The following is a 19,461-nucleotide window of genomic DNA, read 5'->3' as shown; positions in this document are numbered from 1 at the left end:
AAATAACTTAGCTCTTCCATACAAAAAAAGAATAATGAATTGTTTCTTGTATGCAAAAGCACTACGTGATCTTAAGTTTAATCAATGTAAAAAATCCTAAATTGTCTTAGTAAAGAAAGATTGGCTTATATGTCCTCTTCATGAGAGTTGATTACTTGTATTTCAAATAACTCATCTTTATTTATCTAGGAATGATGACTCAAGACGATGTAAGAGATCATAACTGTGACAATTTAGTTCTACTAAAATAAATATGAAACATAAATAATATTAGCAGCTTATCTTATTATTAATTTAAGTTTCCACTTCTTTCAGGTATCTAAGAGCAACGCTTTAGTCCTTGTAATTGAGCATTCCAAGGGATTTCAATATAAAGATTTTTTCATGTGAAGTTTACCATAACCAAAATTATCCGGACAAAATTTACCTAAGTACAAACACAAGACTTAAAAAATGCGATTACCAACTTACACCACTAAAACACTTATTATCATCTCAAAATGAATAATCCTTCAAATCAGATTTTGAGTCGTCTAATTCCATGTCTGCCATGCACTCTTCCTCAGTAAGTGGTGGGAGTTGCTTTGTCTTACGCTTCATATTGTGCTTGTGCCACTCACTCTTGTGATGTTCCCTGTATAGCTTAGAGTCATCAAAGGAAACATTACATGTGTTGCACTTGTTTTGCTTTTGTTGTGTCTCAGTAGGCCTACTCGTGGATGAAATTGTTTGTTTTTGAAGTTTCTCATTAAGTTCAAGCACAGAATCATGAGTTTCTTTGGGCAACGGTGCAGGCATATCCTCATAATCATTGTATTGATCCACATGCGTATCCCCCTCCACATAAAGAGAGTGAGCAAGAACTTCAAATCTTCCATGCATCTTATTCATAACAAAGTCATGACAATCCTTATATAGACCAGGTTCCATTTCAAAAACCTGCAATTCAAATCCAATCAGAGAATATACCATTATCCCTCAACACGTTAACAAATTCAAGATTGATCATATACATACACAATATGCAGAAACACCATATTCACCCAACTTTTGGAAAGAATAACATTTCTTCCGTTAATCCAACAGAGACAATAACAGAAGATTCATGGAACAGTTTCAGAAATAGACTACTCCTTTGGGGTGAGGTAGGAAAGAAGGTCCAAAAATAAAGCTGATTTTGCATTGGTTAGTGCAATTCTTTGTTTAGCAGAATGCATATATCTACAACTAACGAGAAGTGGCAAAAATATTCTATATATCTGCCATAATTAACTAAAAGCAACAATGGAATGTCCTGCTATTTGTAACTTCATTTAGTAATCAATATGGCTTAAACTTGAACAATAACCACATACAATGTCCCAAAGAATGTGACTGACCAAATACTTGAATTAGATCATCAACACAACTACTTGAAAGTGGACCTTTCGTTAGCTCTCCAAAGCTTATTTTAGCTTATGAAAGTGTCCCGTGACTCTTGTAAGCTCTTTTTTTAGCATGTTTCAACATCTTTATGTAGAAACTTAAAGATTGTTTCACTAAGGTTTTAAGTCAAATTTATGAATAAGTTCTAGAATGATAAATTTCTAATAAAAGTGCTTAATTAAGTGACTTATCAAAACACATCCACATAATAGATAATAAAGACTTCCATAAAACTACCAACCATACTAATCCTTACTTTAACTTTCAAGTGATACTATACAATATGAGAAATAAAATAAAATAAAAAGAAACAGTACAGCAAAAATTAAAATAGAATTGACCATGTAACAATCGTGGTTTACAACTATATAAGAAATAGCAAGTACTTACCACAGATAACTGAGCAGAAGATCCTTCTTTAGAAATAACAGTAGCATTCCATTCCTTCAGCTTTTCTAAAAGATTAGGCAATTGGTCCTGAGGAGCAGTAGCACGTATTCTCAAAGGACATCGTTTTATAGGGAAATGCTTCTGAAGTTCTTGAATTAACTCCAGAGCCTGTATCATATAAAAAATATCAGAATATCATTGTAACAGTTAAATAAATGAGAAGTTTGTAGCATACAATCATTTAGAGTTATGGGAAGAGAAACCTGCTTCTTGGAGGTGCTGTGTGGATCAACAGCAAAATGGATTTCCCGCATGAGGCGTTCAATCATACTGATAGTATAAGGGCGTTGAGTCTCAGTATTGTATGTCTTGTGCATTACTATGGTTGCAATATCCCTGAACTGACTTGACAACAATGATTCCCTTTCTTTCCCAGCTACCTGAAGCTCCCCTTTCTTTAAAATCTGCCCCCTCAAACAAAAATAAAAAAGAGAAAAATGTTATTGTTATTTATTATTATAAACTTCTGATGTGAGGTTCTTACTTACATCTAAGCATATGTTGGTCTGGTCATCAGTGCCAAAAGCTGCAATTAAATCCTTGGACTTGGCGAGAACCCCTTTGGAAACATTAGAATAAACAGTATGGGACTGTAGCACTTCATCCAGATGTTTTTCCCTGTTGATAGAAAATCAAATTTAATGGAAAATTTGGAGATTGTGTAGCATATGTATTATTAATAATGAAGAGAGGGATAAGAAAGGAGGCTACACTCCAGAACGCCAAGAGAGGACAGTGTTAGGGTAGCATGCAATTTCAAAGCGCATGCCATGCTTCTTCAGCCGCACCACTGCTACATTTGTTAGCCTCTTCTGCCCAACCGGCTGCACTAGTGTTCTAGACATCTCTTTCCTTTCTTTGTTACTTTATCCCTCCTCTTTGCTTCTTGCTTGGCTAGGTTGAACCTTGATAAATGAGAAAAACTATTAAATATATAAAGCAGTTTCACTGTAAATACAATGTTGGGATGCTTTTAAATATCTTAATGGCATTCACAAACTAATCCATTACATGCATGCCAGAAAGTTGATGCTTTGGGCTACAAACTGCAAGTCATTAGGAGCATACAGCTATAGTCATTAGGAGCATGCAGCTATGTCTGTCAATAGTGGACAAGACTACCACGTTTGGCTTTAGTCCCAAACACAGTTTAATATAAGCTTGAAAGGCCATCAACTGCATGTTTGGATTAAGTTTACAAACTTAATTGCATTAAAATTTGCAAACTTAGATTGAAAAAGTAACCCAGGTCTTGCTTTTACAAAACAGTGTTCAGCTAATTTTAATGTGCAAACGTCTTTTATGAGTAATGAAAGACGTCAGTAAACTAAGTTGGAGTGTCCGAAACTGAAAAGCAAAAATAGCTGAAGATGAATTCATTCCCACTTGAAAGTGAAAATTGAAAAATGCACGAGTCACCTCTTAGTTAGCTAATTCATATGTTCATAGGGATCCTTACATCTATGATATTCAAAAAAGATATTATAGGTAACACAAAGCAGATAAGTTAGACAATTCTGACACTCCCAAACCTGGAGTAATTTTGCCAAATTAACATGTCATGAGATATTATTGGTACAGTAATCAAGTTGGGAAGTGGATTGTACTGAATGGCAAACAGGAACAGCAGAGGAAAAAGAAGAGGGGCAAAAGATTTCTCTACTTCAGGAATTTATACAATGTAATCTTTAAAAAAATGTTATAAAAGATGTGGATACAATTTACTTTTTGAAGGGTTCAAACACAACCATAAAATGAAAGATTATCCAAAATTTATGACCAAGCATTTCCTTGTCATATCATATATGTTCCAGTTCAAATATCACCATATTTCTCCACTGTTGGAGACAAGGTGGACTTAAGAACTTTACCAATTAAACTTTCTTTATTATCTCTATTTTTTGAATAACAGAACCGCAGTACTCTTCTAATTTCGTACTATGTGGCTATGTTGGGACAGATATTAGTGTTAAACTCTTGGCATGCAATTTTTACGGCATACTCATTTGTTAACTCTTCAAGCATGGCGACTATGATCTTCCATGAACCACACCACACATTATGCCCCAAAATCCACAAGCCTGAATATGTCACTATTTGCACCGCAAAATAGGGGTCTCCACTTACTACTTACCTAAATGGTTTCTTATGCAAAATAAAGTCAAAAATTCAACAAAAGAGACCTAAAGGATATTCAACAAATTGGGTACAAAATGTTAACTACTGATTCTATTCAATGATACTCCTTGAAGATTTGTGCGCAAAACGTTAACGACTGTATACTTTTATCCCTTTGATGTGACTTTCCATGAACATAACTTATGCTAGCTACCAACGAGATTGATTCAATCAGCGAGAAGTTTGGTACTTATGCTAGCTACCAATGAGATTGATTCAATTAGCAAGAAGTTTAGTTTTCCAATAGTAAAGTCTCGAATTTGATTATTGGGTTGGGAATGGGAAAAAAATAGGAACCTACAGCATTTGGCACCTTTAAATGGGTTCATTTGGATCAACTGAATTGTACTAACAATGTAAACAAACAAAAATACTTATGGTAGTGGTAGGTAGAAATCACAAATACGCTTTGGATTAATTTAATCAGAATAACCAGTTCAATTGCAGCTATTTATTTTCATTTGTCCAGTTGAAGCGTTAAAGATTCATCATTACTTATACACGTCTAGGTACAGTCATAGCATTAACAGAAGAAGAAACCAACAAATCTCATCCTACATCAATCCCAAGTTGATGCAGGGCCTATAGTCAACCCTATAACTCCAGCAGAGAAAATCAATATCTTACATTAAACCCAACAACTCCTAAAACACCTCACATTCACTGATGCAATTTGGTAAGCCAGTAAATTATATCAAGTGATGAATTACATATGGCTTTGAATTGTCTGATAAATCATGAATTGGCATGATTTGGTATCACTGAGAATGCTCTAAGGCTTAGAGCAGCAGAAAATGAGTAGAATACTTGGTAGTCGTAGCTGCTAGTATAACTTCTAATTTATTTTATTACAGCTTCTTGAACTGCATCAATTATTGAGGGGCAGCATCAATTGAAGGTATTAGGAGAGGGTTGCTAAGCCCAACAGGTTTTGAAGGGACTAAGGAAGACTTTGACCAAATAGAGCCAACGTGTATCCTTACCTTTAGTCTTAATTGTCTTTATTTTACATATATGCACCATACACAATATCAACCTCCTACATTGGATTTTGAGAGTGAATTCATGCTAAAAGAAAATATTGTTTCCCTTGCATGTATACATAAATCAAGTAATACCCGTATGTCAGTATTGATACTAAAGCTATCATAAATATTTTATGATTAACCTGTTTCCTGATTTATATTTCTCAGAAGGATAATCAAAGGTTGCTGCCTGAGAGTGTAATTCAGAACACAAACGACTGCTATATGTAAAAAAGCATAAACCACGTGATGCTTCTCAAAACTGAAGATGCGCTATTAATATATGCTAACATTCAAATAACAGGTTACAGTGACGTGGATGGAAGAACTGCTTGTAAAATAAAAGGTGTGTAGGCTGTTTTCAAGTTTCGGCTGTTTGGGCAGGTTTGCATGTAAATTGTGTTATACTAAAATTTAAGTTTTTGTATAGTATCATGTAACAGAACGTTTAATTAAATCTTTACAAATTAAACAATCAATCAAATCAGAAAATAGAATAAGTAAACAGAAGAATGTACTGGACGCGCACTTTAAACAATCCAAACGCTTGCTCCCCATTCAACTCTGATTTTTTTTGGCAAACTAAACCCTACTTCCCAATCAAACATTTAATTTAAACCCAACTAAAACAAAACGAACACAGTTAAAAACAGTGGATTATGAGCAGAACAATATCACCAAAAATATACGAAGATGTCAAAACAATTTAAGAAATGACAAATTGTTGAATTGGAAAAACAATGATAGAGAAAAGGAATGAGTGCTCACCGACGGCGATAGATCCTTCAGAGCCCCGTCAATGGAAGGAAAGCGAAACTAGGGCACGAATGCGAAGGAACGGGAAAGGTTCCAAACCAATTTTAGAGATAAAAATGAAGCTAAAAACTTCTCTTGTTTTTATTTTATTTTATTTAATACATTATTTAAAAGCTTCTCTTATTTTTATTTGATTTAATACGATATTTAAAAACTTCTCTTATTTTTATTTGATTTAATACATTATTTAACTCATCACTTGGAGAAAAAGTTTCCTTCAACTGCGTGCTAATTAATTTATCCTTGTATATCAAATCAAAATAACCGAGGTACTTTCTTGATATAATTAAAAAAAATTAATGTATAATAATAATAATAATCAATGAAATACATATTGTAATTTAGGTATTTTGTATGTTACATGGCATTTATTTTCTTAGTAATAAAAAAATTATATAATTTTTTAAAATTAAATATGTTTTAAGTCCTAAATTTTAATACAAATTTGAATTTAATCTATTTTAAATTTTAATACAATTTCATCATCCAATCTTAAAAATAAATTGTAATTAGAATACTAGAAAACACTATTTACTATGATAATTTTTTTAGGATGAATTTTGAATTTATTATTGTTATTTAAAATGAAATGTGCATTTCTATATTTGGAGTAGACTAGGAAGCTATTATTATTTTTCGGTAAAATAAAGTACGCATTATCATTATTTCAAATTAATTATGCATTAATTGTTACCGTAGTTATAACTTGTAATGTATTTGGAATGAATTGTGCATCATTAGAAAGGAAATATTTATATATTGTTCTTTGAAATAAATTATGAATTAAACATTACAATGAATGCATTAGCGTAAATTAGTTAAATATTATATGGGCGGTAATAATATAATTGTAATAAAAGTTAAACTCTAAATTATTATTTATTTAAGGTAAATTAAACATTTTATATTATTTTAAAATTAACTATGCATTTATTATTATAATTTAATTACTCTCCCTATTCCCGTGTAGTTTTAATTTTTAAAGGGAAATTGTTATTTTCTATATATTTCATACAAATTTAAAGATAATATACCTTTTTCCCCCAATTACACCCTTATTTTTAATTTTATTGTGGTTTTAAAATTACTTTAAAATTAAGTAAATTTCAATGGGTACACAGTATTTATACTAAATTGAAAAATGAATTACGGGTGTGATTTGCATAAAAAAGTTTAATTTTTGTTAGATATATTCTTAGGCCGTCAACTATGCGAAATTGAAATTTATTTTTTCCAAAACTTTGATATAACTTAATTGAAATTTATTTTTTCCAAAACTTTGATATAACTTAGTATTTGAAATTTTACAAATAAATGAATATAGTATTTAATTTAATTACACTATTTTTATTTACAAATCAAACATGTTTCATGCTAACATTTGAATTATTCACACACGTTCTATGAATGTTAGTTGGAAAACACGTATGAGATTGCATTGGTAGACAAATTAAGTGGTGGAGACGCTTCTTTAAATGAGTGAGTGTAATGTTGTGTACGCGTTGGGAGGGGTTTTCTTTATGGAACTTTATTTCCCATGCATGATGTAGTGATGTGTATTTTGTTAGCAACATATAATTCTCATGTGTTGCATGTTCTGAGAGTTTTGTCTTGCTTTAAGACTCTTGGTTGAGTTAAGTTTTGTGTGATTTTTTTTGTCGTACCTAGAGATCCAATGATGACTCATTTGACTGTGTGAAGCAGTGGAAAATGAGTTCTTTTCGCCTATGTGAAGCAGTGGAAGATAATTGGTTTAAGTGTTGTACTTTCTCGCCTGTGTGAAGTAGTTGGGACAATAAAGATGTTTCGTCTTAGTTCTGACTCATTGATAAGTATAGTATCCGGTGTGTGATTCATCAAAGTTGTTACTTGTAAGTCTTTTAGGAATAAGAAAGATAACAAGATGACTCAAAACGTCTGATTTAGGAGACTAGATGATGTGGTGGGGAAAAAGGTAGTGAAAAAACAGAGTTTGGTTTTACTATGTTTAAGTATTTTACTTAGATGTGATGTTGAATATTATTTGCAATGTCTTATTTTGCTAAATTTCGTTTATATTCATTGGTTATGATTAGCTTACCCCTATTTGTTTGTTTTGTGTACGATGATTATATGACATGTGTGTTATATGTTAGCAGGTGATAATACAAATGCTTATGACGTGTGGAGTAGATTGACATGAGGATTGGTGAACTTGAGATTTTTATTCATTCTTATTAAGCAGTTTCAATATAAATGTTAAGGACATATAATTTCTTCTAATTGTCGTTGTTATTTGAAGATTTTTAGACAATTGATGTTTTGAATTACAAAATCTTATAATTAAATTTGAAATTTTTGCTTAAGTACAGTCCCAACAATAATTATTTTTCGCTAAATGTGTTCATTTTATAATTTTATATTGACATACCAAATTGGGATGTTACACGATTAACCCATCATAAGTTTAACATAATTATGTCAAAATAACTATATTCGTTCATTTGTTAAATTTGAAAATCAAAATATGTCAAAGTTTTGAACAATAATAAATTCACAAGAAAGTTCAACAACAACTTTTGAAGAGATAAAAAAAAAGAAAGAAAGTTCATAAACCCTTTGATTCACATTAAGAAACATAAACAAAGATACTATCTTGTAGTTATAATTAATTGGACAAAAATATAAGTCTCATTTTTTTCTTATTTGTATTGCAAAAGGAAAACTAATAACCTACCATTTGATGAAGCAATAACGCCTATTTAACTAAGTGAGGTGATCAATCTATTCACGATCAAATTATACTTATTTGATATAGGTAGGGGAATCAACTCATCAAGTTTATGTTGAAAGAGGATCCACACGTAATAAGAACTTGCAAAATGAATTTGTTTATCATTAAGGACCTGGTTGTTCCTGACTTTGTTCCACCTTAATTGTTATTTGAACAAGTAAAGTTATGTCTTGAAGACGATACTTGTTCAATTTATCTCTTTCAACTTGAATACTGTAAGACAGACTAATTTACACGAAATTCGAACTATTAAAAATCTATACTATACTTAATCACGAGACATATGATAAGACCATTCACTATTTCTTGAAATTCGATCTTTTTCTTTAATGAACCATATAATTATGAAAAACTATAAACCAGAATAAAAAAATTTATTCCACCATAAATAAATATTTCGTAATAACTTTATTAGACCGTATTTTTTTTATATATTCAGATAATAGATTAGAACTTATACGAAACATTATAGAATTTCAAAAATAATTACTAAATGGTTAGTACCACGTAAAAACATTCTTCCTAGAAAAGATTTCATTATATATTAATATAAAATGAGAAAATGAGTCACTTGTTCATGATAACAAACGTATAAGAAATAAATATGTGATTGTTTCTTAATTAATATATGCTTATAAAAGAGAAAAGGGATGAAAAGGTATACTTAGTAAATATAGACGAGTAAAATTGTATTACAAATTTATATATATATATATATATATATATATATATATATATATATATATATATATATATATATTATGTTTACCAGTCTGAGAAAACAGTGAGACTGTAGGGTATTGTAAAACCCTCTCGTTTTCTAGTTCTTTCTCCTCACTGCTCTGTACTCCATTGCTATGGCTTCCGACGCTTCCGACGCTTCCGACGCTTCCGACGCACTACAAGGTCACATCGTTCTCTCTTCACTTTCTCTGTATGCATATCTCTTTCGTTATGTGAATCGATTGTTAATTAATTACTTACGTTCTCTGTCTTTTGTATGTGAGATTGCAGTGAGGAAAAAAGTTCAATTGTTTCTTAATGCTGCTCGAACTGGATCAATTGATCTCTTAAAGAGTATGTATGTATTGCGCTTTTGTGTTATGCTATGCTGCGTGCCTCTATTGCATTGCATGTTATTACTATTGTGCTTTTGGTTTTGCAGAGGTTGCGTTGCAGCTGGACGAGGGAAAGGATTTGGCGAAATCCGTGGAAGCTATAAAGGACGCGAACAAGCGAGGAGCACTGCATTTTGCCGCGCGTGAAGGCCAAACCGCTGTTTGCGAGTACCTCTTAACCGATTTGAATCTCCCTGTTGATTCTAAAGATGATGATGGTGCTTCTTCTCTTCCTGTTGATTCTATATATAAATTGTTCATACTTGTAGCATAGTTGATTAATGACAATAACGTGATTGTTATGGCTATTTTTTTTAGGAGAGACCGCTCTCATTCATGCTGCTCGTCAGGGACATACCGCCACTGCTAAATATCTGATTGACCATGGTGCTGATCCCACTATAGCTAGCAATTTAGGGGCTACGGCCTTACACCATGCTGCAGGGATAGGTCTGCACTTTTCACTTCTACTGCTAAATATTTTGCTTTTTATAAAACTAATTAATATATCGTTAAAATGAATGTGTTTTATGTTCATCTATTTTCACTCAAAATTGATTTTACTCCCTGTATATTCAAATCTATGATTTTCATACCCGTATATAATTGGTGACTGTATGCAGTCCCTTATCCCGGTATCCTAAGTTTATAAAGAGGGACGGAGTTAGGTATCAAGGCCTATTTTATCAAAATAGTGAGGGATTCAAAACATATTTTATCCTTAAAAATCAAATAAATAAAAATTTTCACAGTGTGTTGTTCTCTTTTTGTGCAATTATAGAAAAGTATTACTGAGTTCTGTCACCTTATTTCTCATTTTCTCTTAATCTTTTCATTTTTGTTGCAGGAGATACTGAACTGCTCAAGTACTTGCTGTCCAAGGGAGTTAGTCCTGATCTAGAAAGTGATTCAGGAACGCCTTTGGTTTGGGCTGCTGGTCATGCCCAACCAGATGCTGTCAATGTACTGTTGGAACATGGTGCAAATGTATGCCCTCTTTTACTTTGTTTTTAATTTATATTTTATTGAATAGTTCCATTCTGATTTCGCTTTCTTATCGATCTTGCTTTGCAGCCTAATGCTGATACTGATGATGGTATTACTCCACTTCTTTCGGCTGTGGCAGCTGGTTCTCTGGCATGTTTAGAGATATTAATTCAGGTATCTTTGTCGATCTATCAACCTTTGCTTTCCTGCACTGCCAATCAGTTATACAGTGTATATGTTTTGTATCATGAATCATGGAATAAATTATAGAGTGCATGGATGATATTATGATACTCCAACATGGAAATTCTAGAAAATTTATCAGTACTGAATTTGACGGAGACATGATGTAGATCAATAAATAAACATACAGCCAACATTCTTTTCAACAATCAAGGGCACAATTAATTATTTAATCTTATTTTATTAAGTGATGCATTGTAGTCACAATAAACTTTATGAATGACAATGTGATTGGGTTGACCATTTATTATCAAGTTATGTATTCATCAATATTAGTTATTTCAAAGTACATGTCTAGTATTTCAAAAATGTTCCATTACAGAATGCTAATGGGAGGGAGCTTGCTAAGTTATTAACTGACTAAATCTAGATAACGAAAAAGAAAAAGAAGAATCACATAAGTAAAGTAATATTTTTAAGTGACGATAAGCTGGATGTATCTTATTGAAGAACACACTCTCGCCTGAAATATATCTATACGTGTAGGCATGCCCATCCCTTGATGAGAACTCTGGAAGTTTTGTTATGCTAGCCAAATGACTAATGGATAAGTATGACTTTTTCTCTTGTACAACATACTTAGATAGGAAAGTTTCTGATATACATGTATAGAAATCTTGTTTAAGGAATGAGATTCATAATGTTTTATTGAAATGAAATATGTCGAAACATGGTGAGATATGTAGCATACATTTTTTCAATACACTGGTTTTAGACAATTGTTTTACTGTTTTTATTATGTGAAGGTGGATTTGTTTGTAGATGTATATGTTTGTAAGGTGCTGCTTTCTTAATGTAAATTTTTTGTCTCGTGCTATATTATTACATTTGAATATTTATATGCAGGCAGGTGCTAAAGTAAATATAAGTGCAGGTGGAGCAACACCTTTGCATATCGCAGCTGATAATGGAAGTCTAGAACTAATAAATTGCTTGTTGAAAGCTGGAGCTGATCCTAATATATCTGACGAGGTGACACATTTTAAGTCCCAACATTTTCTTATACTGTTAGCGTAAGAATCAATGAACAACAAAATAGTTCTTAGAGTTAAATTATCTGGAACCCAATGGCGTATGATTAATGGCTCTTCTCTCAACACTAGTAATGGTTGTAATTGTAGTAAACAATGTACTTCAGTTAATATTTGGAATAAAACTTGGCATCTGGGTGCATATCACAGGATGGGGTCAAGCCAATACAGGTTGCTGCTGCAAGGGGCTTTGTAGGTGCAGTTGAGATATTGTTTCCTTTGACATCCAAAGTGGATTCTTTTCCAGCTTGGACTGTTAGTGGGATACTTGAGCATATGCAATCTGAAACTAACAAGCCACAGGTACTAAATTCTTAAGTTTTTCTTTTATAACGCGAGCTGGGCTAAGCAAGACCATATCTCTACTACAAGAGCATTCCAAAACTTTTTTTTTTTTTAATGTGTCAGCATATGAAATCATGCTTGAAAAATTGCACCATTCCCTTTAAAATACAAATATTTGCCAAGTAGGTTTGTAGGTTGTCCGGATGGAAAAGTATTATTGCATTTATTCTGCACGAAAAACAGGGCAGTAGAACTTTGCTTTATCTGTTTAATTTAAAATGTCTGACCAACAGAAGACATGGTCCACGTAAGCGGTCCAGCAAATATTCCATCTTTCATATAAGAAAAAAAGATTTATATTCTTCTGCCACCGTTAAATTCTCAATCCTTTTACTCTTTTTGCCCACAAGTTTTACCAACATATGCTTTTATCATATTCTACTCATTTTCATGGTTAAAAATTTGACAGTTGATACTTTTTAATGCTAGTTTGCATTCTGTCGCAGATAGTGGGTTTCTTGTTTTTATTACTAAGTATGATAAGCAATAATATGCAGGATGAACTGGTAAATGCCAAAGAAACTAATCAGGCCAAGGATGCAGTTCTTTCGGAGAAAAATATTCCTGAGGTATGTTTTTTCTTGTTATGAACTTTAATTAGTTGTGGTAGTCAAACTCAGGGTTATACTTGGATCAGGATGGGATTACAAGATTGTAAATTGCGGGATTGTGTACATAATTTATAAAAGTCATATTTATGGCTATAAAATAGGATACATAATATAAAAGTCATCTATAATACATAATTTATTATCATTAATAATTTTACGACGGATGCTTTACTAGTTCTTACAAAAAAGGTTATTAGGCCCTTCTTTGGATTCTATAGAACATTCTTCTGGCTGTTACAAACACACTCTCTTATTTGTTAAAATTTATTGAAAGCCATCAAATCACTTGAAAGATTTCATTAAAAAAGATGTGGAATCTAGAAGAAAATTGTGATTTTCATTTAATTTCAACAAATAAAAGGGAGAGTGTATTTAAATGAGTATATCAAATAGTATGTTCCTTGCATTTTTAATTTTTATTTGTTTGTCAACTTATCTAGGTGGCTCCTGAAGCCAAAAAGAGAGCAGCAGAAGCAAAGTCAAGAGGGGATGAGGCCTTTCGAATGAAAGACTTTCAAATGGCTATGGATTCTTATACGCAAGTAAGGTCTTCTGATCCATGCTTTGCCTCCGATGTTACTCTTATTTGTTGCACAAGTTATGATAACCCCTTCTGTTAGTTATAACTTGTATGTCTCAATGATGTTTCTGTGAACTTATGCAGTGTCTACCGACATGCGCATGCTTATCTTATCTAGTGCTGGTTGCCAAAAAGAATGCTTATACTTCATTCTCTATGATGATAAAATTTTATGTTCTTTTACTTTTTTAAAATGTGTTTACAGGCAATTGATCTAGATCCCTCTGATGCTACTTTACTATCCAATAGAAGTCTCTGCTGGATTAGGTTGGGCCAAGCTGAGCATGCTTTAGCTGATGCAAAGGCCTGCAGAGCTTTAAGACCAGATTGGCCAAAAGCTTGTTATAGGGAAGGCGCAGCTCTGCGTGTGTTGCAGGCATGATATTCAGAAAAACTTTTGCCTTATTAACAGCAGTATATGTGATTGACATTTCTAAAACTATACTTGGCTTTCCGTGTTGCAGAAATTTGATGAAGCTGCAAATGCTTTTTATGAGGGAGTAATGCTTGACCCTGAAAATAAGGAGCTTGTAAATGCGTTCAGGTCTGCATACTATTTCACTTATTGGCATATTGATGTTATTACACTATGCAAAAGGAATTATTATGATCAACTTAGTTTTTCTGTCATGGTTTGAGGCAAACATAATTTACTGAAACGTGCAGTATACACATTTCAATGCATTCGCGATGTCTCATGACATTCATAGAAAAAAAGTAGAATCACCGATGAAGGCCATGTTAGTGTCTGAGAGTAGGAGAAAAGTGTAACATACGAAATCATAACAGAAACTATTGCATCTTCGTCTAACAGTTGTGATTGTTACTCGAGATTTAAGTGATTTGTAAATGTGACTACACTGTCAAGCTAACACAGATAGTGTGGCCTTCAATCTTTTACAGGGAAGCTGTCGAGGCTGGGAAGAAATTTCATGGAACAGCTGAAAAGAATTCATCATAGACGAGCCTTCTATTTATCCCGCATTGGTGTACGTGTTTTATTTGACGAGGCACGGTCGTAAAGAGTCATCAGTTAGAAGGGTTATGCATATTTGAAATTTGGCGCAATATGAAAATGGCAATGCGGGCAAATTGCTTGTCAAATTTTTGTCGCCAATTGCTAGTTTTGGTAATGTTGTATGATTAATTTTATAGGTTAATTATCTCATACTCCATAGACTTTGTTTGTTCTTCAGAAAAAAAAGATTTTGGTATAATTAATTTGGAAATTTCGAACGTATTTGGTATGTATTTAAAGATTTACATCAAAACATTTTTTATTTTATGTTTTTACTTTTGAGAGTGATGGATGATTTTGTTTAAATACCATAACAATCGGACGCAATTACAAGGAATGTAATTGATTTTAATTTAAAAACTAGTCTAGTTTCTGTCCTATTTACGTGGGCACTTGTGAGCTTGATAGCTCACAGAGACAAAAACGCTAGTCCTAAAGGCATGTTTTTCGAAGCCGAAATAAGGTCACTGTTCCTATATAGTATGTTCGGTGGTTGGATGGAAAAGAATTAGTTTTAGAGAATGATGAGACTAATTGCATTGTTTATCATCTATTTCTAGTCATCTCTTTATTAATTTTCTCAATACATAATTTCTCTTCAATCAAACCCCTTTAATTTCTACTTTATTTCTCATTTAATTTCAATTTATCCAACCTATTTCCCTTCTGTCTTATTTAGCAAAAGACTATATAGTGTTTGATAGAGATGAAAGAGAAATGAATGAAAATGAAAATTGTTTTGTTGAAGAAAAAAATAAATTAAAAATTATATCTTGCTCTTATTTATATGAGATCAATTAGGCCGTCATAAATACATATAAAGTCCAGTCCAGCCAGCCATACAAAAAGGTCGGGGACCTTCTAACGTGAAACGTATGCCTTAGACTAAGAGATAGCAAATCCAACATCATAGAGGATATCTTAGGATGATGACATTCTTAGTCCATTAGTGTAAAAATCAATGTGAACAATATAGAATAACTAAATACGAGTCCCATCTATTGACTTTTATCGTATTGTATTTTTTAGTCATGTTTCTTTCAAAGAAAAAAAAATGAATTTTGATTTAAAAGACTCATTTAGATCCCAACCCAACTCATAAATAACTCCGGAAAAACCCAATTCCCTTGGATGTACGCTACTAAAGCATACTTAGAGTGACCGCATTAGACACGCAACAAACAAAGACAAACAAAACGGACAACACAACCATTTTGTACATTACATTACATAAAATCAATGCTAATCTAAATAATTACTCCTTTCAAATCCAGAACAGGTTTTTATAATGGCATCCCTTTATTTATTTTATTATCGTTATCAGAAATAACGCACTTCTACATGATTCTTTATTGAGTTTAGTGTGACCGAGTAGAACATACATAAGGTAATTAACTATAAGAAGCGCTCAGTCACCACAGTCCACAAAGTCGTAGTTAACAATGAGATGACCTTGAGCATAGCCATTCCCATCTGTGTCTATCTTCTGGAATGGAGTAATATCCAAATCCAATCCCCCGTTCGCGCACTTGTCAACAATTCTCACCGTTATCTGAGCATTTGTTCTTGTGTTTGTCACCTGCAATAAAACATTGTTAGTATTTTGTTAGTGAAAAACTTGAACTCACAATATTTTTCGGTCTCAGAATCCATCAAATCAACCTTATATCTTCCTAGTAGTAACGAAAGTAAGTTGAATCTATAATCTCTCTCGATCTCTGTTTCAAGTTTATCGTTAAAACAACCTTAAATATCCTGTCCCACTTACACGTCTATGATACCAGACTCTAGTTTTTTTAAGGAAGAAAGTTGGAGAAGTTGAGAAAAACGTACCCTCAAGCACCTGCCACAAGCTTGTTCAGCCTGAGGGCCAGAGGGTCCACAGAAAGCAGTCCAAGGATATTTGCTGCGCCATGCGAAGGATTTGTCAGCATCATAAGTGGAGCAATAAGCACTCACTGCGCGTAAGTCCCAGTTATGCTGCTCAGGTTGGTACAAATGATACGTAGATCTCACATTGCTCGCGCTCTGAGCTGAGACCAAACCCACAACACAAACCACAAACACCACAAACACCACAAACACACTTACTTTTCCCATTCTTCTTCTTCTTCTCTGCATTTCATCGAATCGCTTCTCCTCCTCTTATAGCGACTCTCTAGGATCACGAAATTATTAAAATGCCCTCTCTTTGTTTGAAAAGTATGATAGAGATAATGCACGTTGGGTTGCCTCAGACGCTGGACACATAGCTTGTGCTGACCAACGTCTTGCTTCTTCACAGAAAATTCAAAGTCTTCCACTCCCAAACTAACGTTGTTTGTTGAAAATTCTGTCGCAGACATGTCGTTCTAATTAGACTCGCAGAAAGAACAAATATGTTAACTCCTTTAAATTTTTTGGCTATTTCAAGTGAGATTTTTAATATAACCAATGTAGTATGGGAATTGAGAAAATGAATGTTATCATAAATCTAAATGATTTTAATATCATGTTCAAAAATGAATTTAAGCATAATTCATTTTCACAAAATAAATTACTAAGAAAAAATTACCTTTTTTATATATTATGAATTGATTTTTATTTTGAATAAAATAAATATAATTCACCTCGGTCAGAAACATGAATGTGAATGTGATAGGTTTTGTTATCAATATTAATAAAATATACAACTATTTATAAATGAACGATATAATATAAAAAATGGTATATATCTTATTTTATTTAATTTTTACAGTTAATACATATATTTATAAAGATATGTATATATCTTATTTTATTTGATTTTTACAGTTAATACATATATTTATAAAGATGCGCAGCATGAAAAATGAAATACTAACCATATGTTTATAATTAAAGTGCTTTAACAAATTGGGAAATATTATTCTGGATTTGAACTAAAATTTGATTTCATCTTTTATTGAAAAAATGCTGTTGTTTTTTTCCTGCATGTAGTCTTAAAGATGGAAACGTAATGTTAATTTGTTTGCCTCCGAAAATTTCGCAACCAAATGCGGCCAAAAACAAAATTTTCGAATTCATCCACTTCTTCCACCAATTTATAATTAATGTCGTTTATACGATGTGTTGTCTTACTTTTCGTTGTCTTTGTTCCGGTAGAACTTTCTTACAGCTAGGTTTCCATTGTTCAGACGTTTCTTTCTATTCTAGAATTTTTCTTGTGTCTTTGTTTCTCATTTCTGGTTTAGGTCGGTTTACTCTTCATTTTTCTAGTTCATAAATTTGTTGATTACTTTGTATAAAATTCTGAAAATAAAGTTTTGTAATATTTGATGATATAATATTTAATAACATGATGATATCATATTTATTAAGTTTTGTGCTTCGAGTTAAATATAAAAGTTTGATAACAATAACATAATAGTTTTTAAATAACATAATTAGATATAATATTTACTCATCACGACGCTTAAAACATAAGCTTTATCAGATATGCTAAAATAATATATAATTTAGAATGATTTAACAATTGTGTAATGTTAATCCTCACACATGCCGAATACATCAACATTCATAAATCCATCACAAATAAAATTAATTTCTAATTAAATGGGACGATATATATAGAGAGAGACTTATCATCTAATATAATAAAAAAATCTCTAATTAAATTATAACAAATTTTCATCTTTCTATTAAAGTCAATCTAACTTAGTTGGATTAATTAATTAAGAATTACTCTTCATCAACTTGAGTCGTCATCAATTTTGAATTTGTTTAAAACTAATAAAACAATAATCATATAATTATTATTCCGATTATCAATATTAACATTATTTAATAAAATCTTAGTTAAATTAAATAAATATCCAACCTCAATTAATTTCATTAACTTGGATTTGGCATCAAAGTCCGAGTGGGTTAGCGTCGTTATCATTTAAGAAATTAACAACCTACCCTAAGTCAATGAATTACTTATCCATTACGTAAAGTAAGTAACCAATAACTCTTCTTCTTCTTTTTCTTGATGTGGGACTTTCAAGAATCCATAAAACCAAGATACAGTTTTGAACTACTTTCTGCGTCACTCACTGTGTCCGCAGCAGTATCATAACATTTATTGAAGTAGAAACTAAGAAAGTTCAACATGAAACTCTGCTACATTCACTTAGGAGTATCGAGGACGAGGTTAAGGTTGTTGTCCCCACAATCCACAAACTCATAGTTAACAATCAAATGTCCACGTTGGTACCCTTGTCCATCAGTGTCCAAACGGTTGAACACTCCCACGTCCAAATCCAACCCTCCATTGCTGCATTGATCAACAATCCTCACCGTTGTCTGCGATCCCGTTCCAGTGTTCGTCACCTGCAACATCACACAAAACATTCACTTCTTCTGCATTAAACGAACCCAAACCCAGAAAAAATAACCGATCAAATCAAATTTCTCGTTACCCGCAGGCACTTTCCACAAGAGTCTCTGCCGGTGGGTCCAACGGGGCCACAGAAAGCCGTCCACCCATATTTGCTGCGCCAAGCGTAGGATTTTCCGGCATCCCAAGTCGAGCAATAAGCGCTCACGGCGTTCAGGTCCCACCCGTGTAACTCCGGTTGGTAGTAATGATACGTGGCACGGACATTCGACGCGCTTCCACCGCCGCTACCACCGCCGCCCCAGCAGTTGCTCTGGCAGTTCTGGGAGGGTGAACAGTATTCTTCGGTGTTGCCGCACCACCCGTATTGGCTGCAGCAGAGGTTGCCGGAACATGTTCTCCCACCGGCTTGTCGACCGCATTGTTGGGCGGTGGCCGTCACAATCAGACACAACAATAGCACGATGGCTACTCCAGCTTTTCCCATCTCTCTCTAACTTTAAATTCACGTTTTTTATTTTC

The 19,461-nt window shown here is 32.8% G+C and overlaps 4 protein-coding genes and 1 long non-coding RNA gene across 5 annotated transcripts; 2 read left to right on the top strand and 3 right to left on the bottom strand.

Moving 5' to 3' along the window:
* Positions 1-363: 363 nt before the first annotated feature.
* Positions 364-5,984, bottom strand: LOC114189222 (sequence-specific DNA binding transcription factor). Its single transcript, XM_028077936.2, has 6 exons — positions 5,847-5,984; positions 2,587-2,780; positions 2,364-2,493; positions 2,079-2,279; positions 1,816-1,983; positions 364-939 (listed from the first exon to the last, which is right to left on the bottom strand). The coding sequence occupies exons 2-6, from the start codon at positions 2,718-2,720 to the stop codon at positions 496-498; spliced, it is 1,077 nt and encodes a 358-aa protein (XP_027933737.2). The 5' UTR covers positions 2,721-2,780; positions 5,847-5,984; the 3' UTR covers positions 364-495.
* Positions 5,985-9,437: 3,453 nt separating this feature from the next.
* On the top strand, positions 9,438-14,875 carry TPR10 (ankyrin repeat family protein). The gene is made up of 13 exons (XM_028074979.2): positions 9,438-9,573; positions 9,682-9,744; positions 9,833-10,003; positions 10,104-10,235; positions 10,633-10,772; positions 10,860-10,946; positions 11,862-11,987; positions 12,197-12,349; positions 12,889-12,960; positions 13,443-13,544; positions 13,788-13,958; positions 14,047-14,126; positions 14,486-14,875. Exons 1-13 carry the CDS (start codon positions 9,525-9,527, stop codon positions 14,541-14,543), a joined length of 1,404 nt encoding a protein of 467 aa, XP_027930780.2. The 5' UTR covers positions 9,438-9,524; the 3' UTR covers positions 14,544-14,875.
* Positions 14,876-15,880: 1,005 nt separating this feature from the next.
* On the bottom strand, positions 15,881-16,766 carry LOC114187505 (pathogenesis-related protein PR-4-like). The gene is made up of 2 exons (XM_028075767.2): positions 16,434-16,766; positions 15,881-16,179 (listed from the first exon to the last, which is right to left on the bottom strand). Exons 1-2 carry the CDS (start codon positions 16,719-16,721, stop codon positions 16,009-16,011), a joined length of 459 nt encoding a protein of 152 aa, XP_027931568.1. The 5' UTR covers positions 16,722-16,766; the 3' UTR covers positions 15,881-16,008.
* Positions 16,154-16,682, top strand: LOC146885887 (uncharacterized). Its single transcript, XR_014995689.1, has 2 exons — positions 16,154-16,288; positions 16,385-16,682. It is a non-coding gene; the product is annotated as an uncharacterized LOC146885887 (long non-coding RNA).
* A 1,794-nt stretch (positions 16,767-18,560) lies between the features above and the next one.
* Positions 18,561-19,461, bottom strand: LOC114187208 (pathogenesis-related protein PR-4-like). Its single transcript, XM_028075389.2, has 2 exons — positions 19,022-19,461; positions 18,561-18,932 (listed from the first exon to the last, which is right to left on the bottom strand). The coding sequence occupies exons 1-2, from the start codon at positions 19,424-19,426 to the stop codon at positions 18,729-18,731; spliced, it is 609 nt and encodes a 202-aa protein (XP_027931190.1). The 5' UTR covers positions 19,427-19,461; the 3' UTR covers positions 18,561-18,728.

The sequence above is a fragment of the Vigna unguiculata genome, chromosome 6 (genome assembly GCF_037176805.1).
Source record: "Vigna unguiculata cultivar grain cowpea cultivar isolate G323 ecotype 2 chromosome 6, ASM3717680v1, whole genome shotgun sequence".
Taxonomy (NCBI): domain Eukaryota; kingdom Viridiplantae; phylum Streptophyta; class Magnoliopsida; order Fabales; family Fabaceae; genus Vigna; species Vigna unguiculata.
This window is presented reverse-complemented; position numbering and strand designations above follow the sequence as displayed.

Excerpts from the sequence above, each read along its gene's own strand:
- LOC114187505 (XM_028075767.2), bottom strand. The coding sequence starts at position 16,721 with ATGCAGAGAAGAAGAAGAAGAATGGGAAAAGTAAGTGTGTTTGTGGTG. Across the intron at positions 16,180-16,433 it reads CTTGTGGCAGGTGCTTGAGG|GTGACAAACACAAGAACAAA; the intron begins GTACGTTTTTCT and ends GTTTTATTGCAG.
- LOC114187208 (XM_028075389.2), bottom strand. The coding sequence starts at position 19,426 with ATGGGAAAAGCTGGAGTAGCCATCGTGCTATTGTTGTGTCTGATTGTG. Across the intron at positions 18,933-19,021 it reads CTTGTGGAAAGTGCCTGCGG|GTGACGAACACTGGAACGGG; the intron begins GTAACGAGAAAT and ends GTGATGTTGCAG.
- LOC114189222 (XM_028077936.2), bottom strand. The coding sequence starts at position 2,720 with ATGTCTAGAACACTAGTGCAGCCGGTTGGGCAGAAGAGGCTAACAAAT. Across the intron at positions 1,984-2,078 it reads ACAGCACCTCCAAGAAGCAG|GCTCTGGAGTTAATTCAAGA; the intron begins GTTTCTCTTCCC and ends TATATGATACAG. Across the intron at positions 940-1,815 it reads CTTCTGCTCAGTTATCTGTG|GTTTTTGAAATGGAACCTGG; the intron begins GTAAGTACTTGC and ends TTTGAATTGCAG.
- TPR10 (XM_028074979.2), top strand. The coding sequence starts at position 9,525 with ATGGCTTCCGACGCTTCCGACGCTTCCGACGCTTCCGACGCACTACAA. Across the intron at positions 9,745-9,832 it reads ATCAATTGATCTCTTAAAGA|AGGTTGCGTTGCAGCTGGAC; the intron begins GTATGTATGTAT and ends TTGGTTTTGCAG. Across the intron at positions 12,350-12,888 it reads CTGAAACTAACAAGCCACAG|GATGAACTGGTAAATGCCAA; the intron begins GTACTAAATTCT and ends AATAATATGCAG.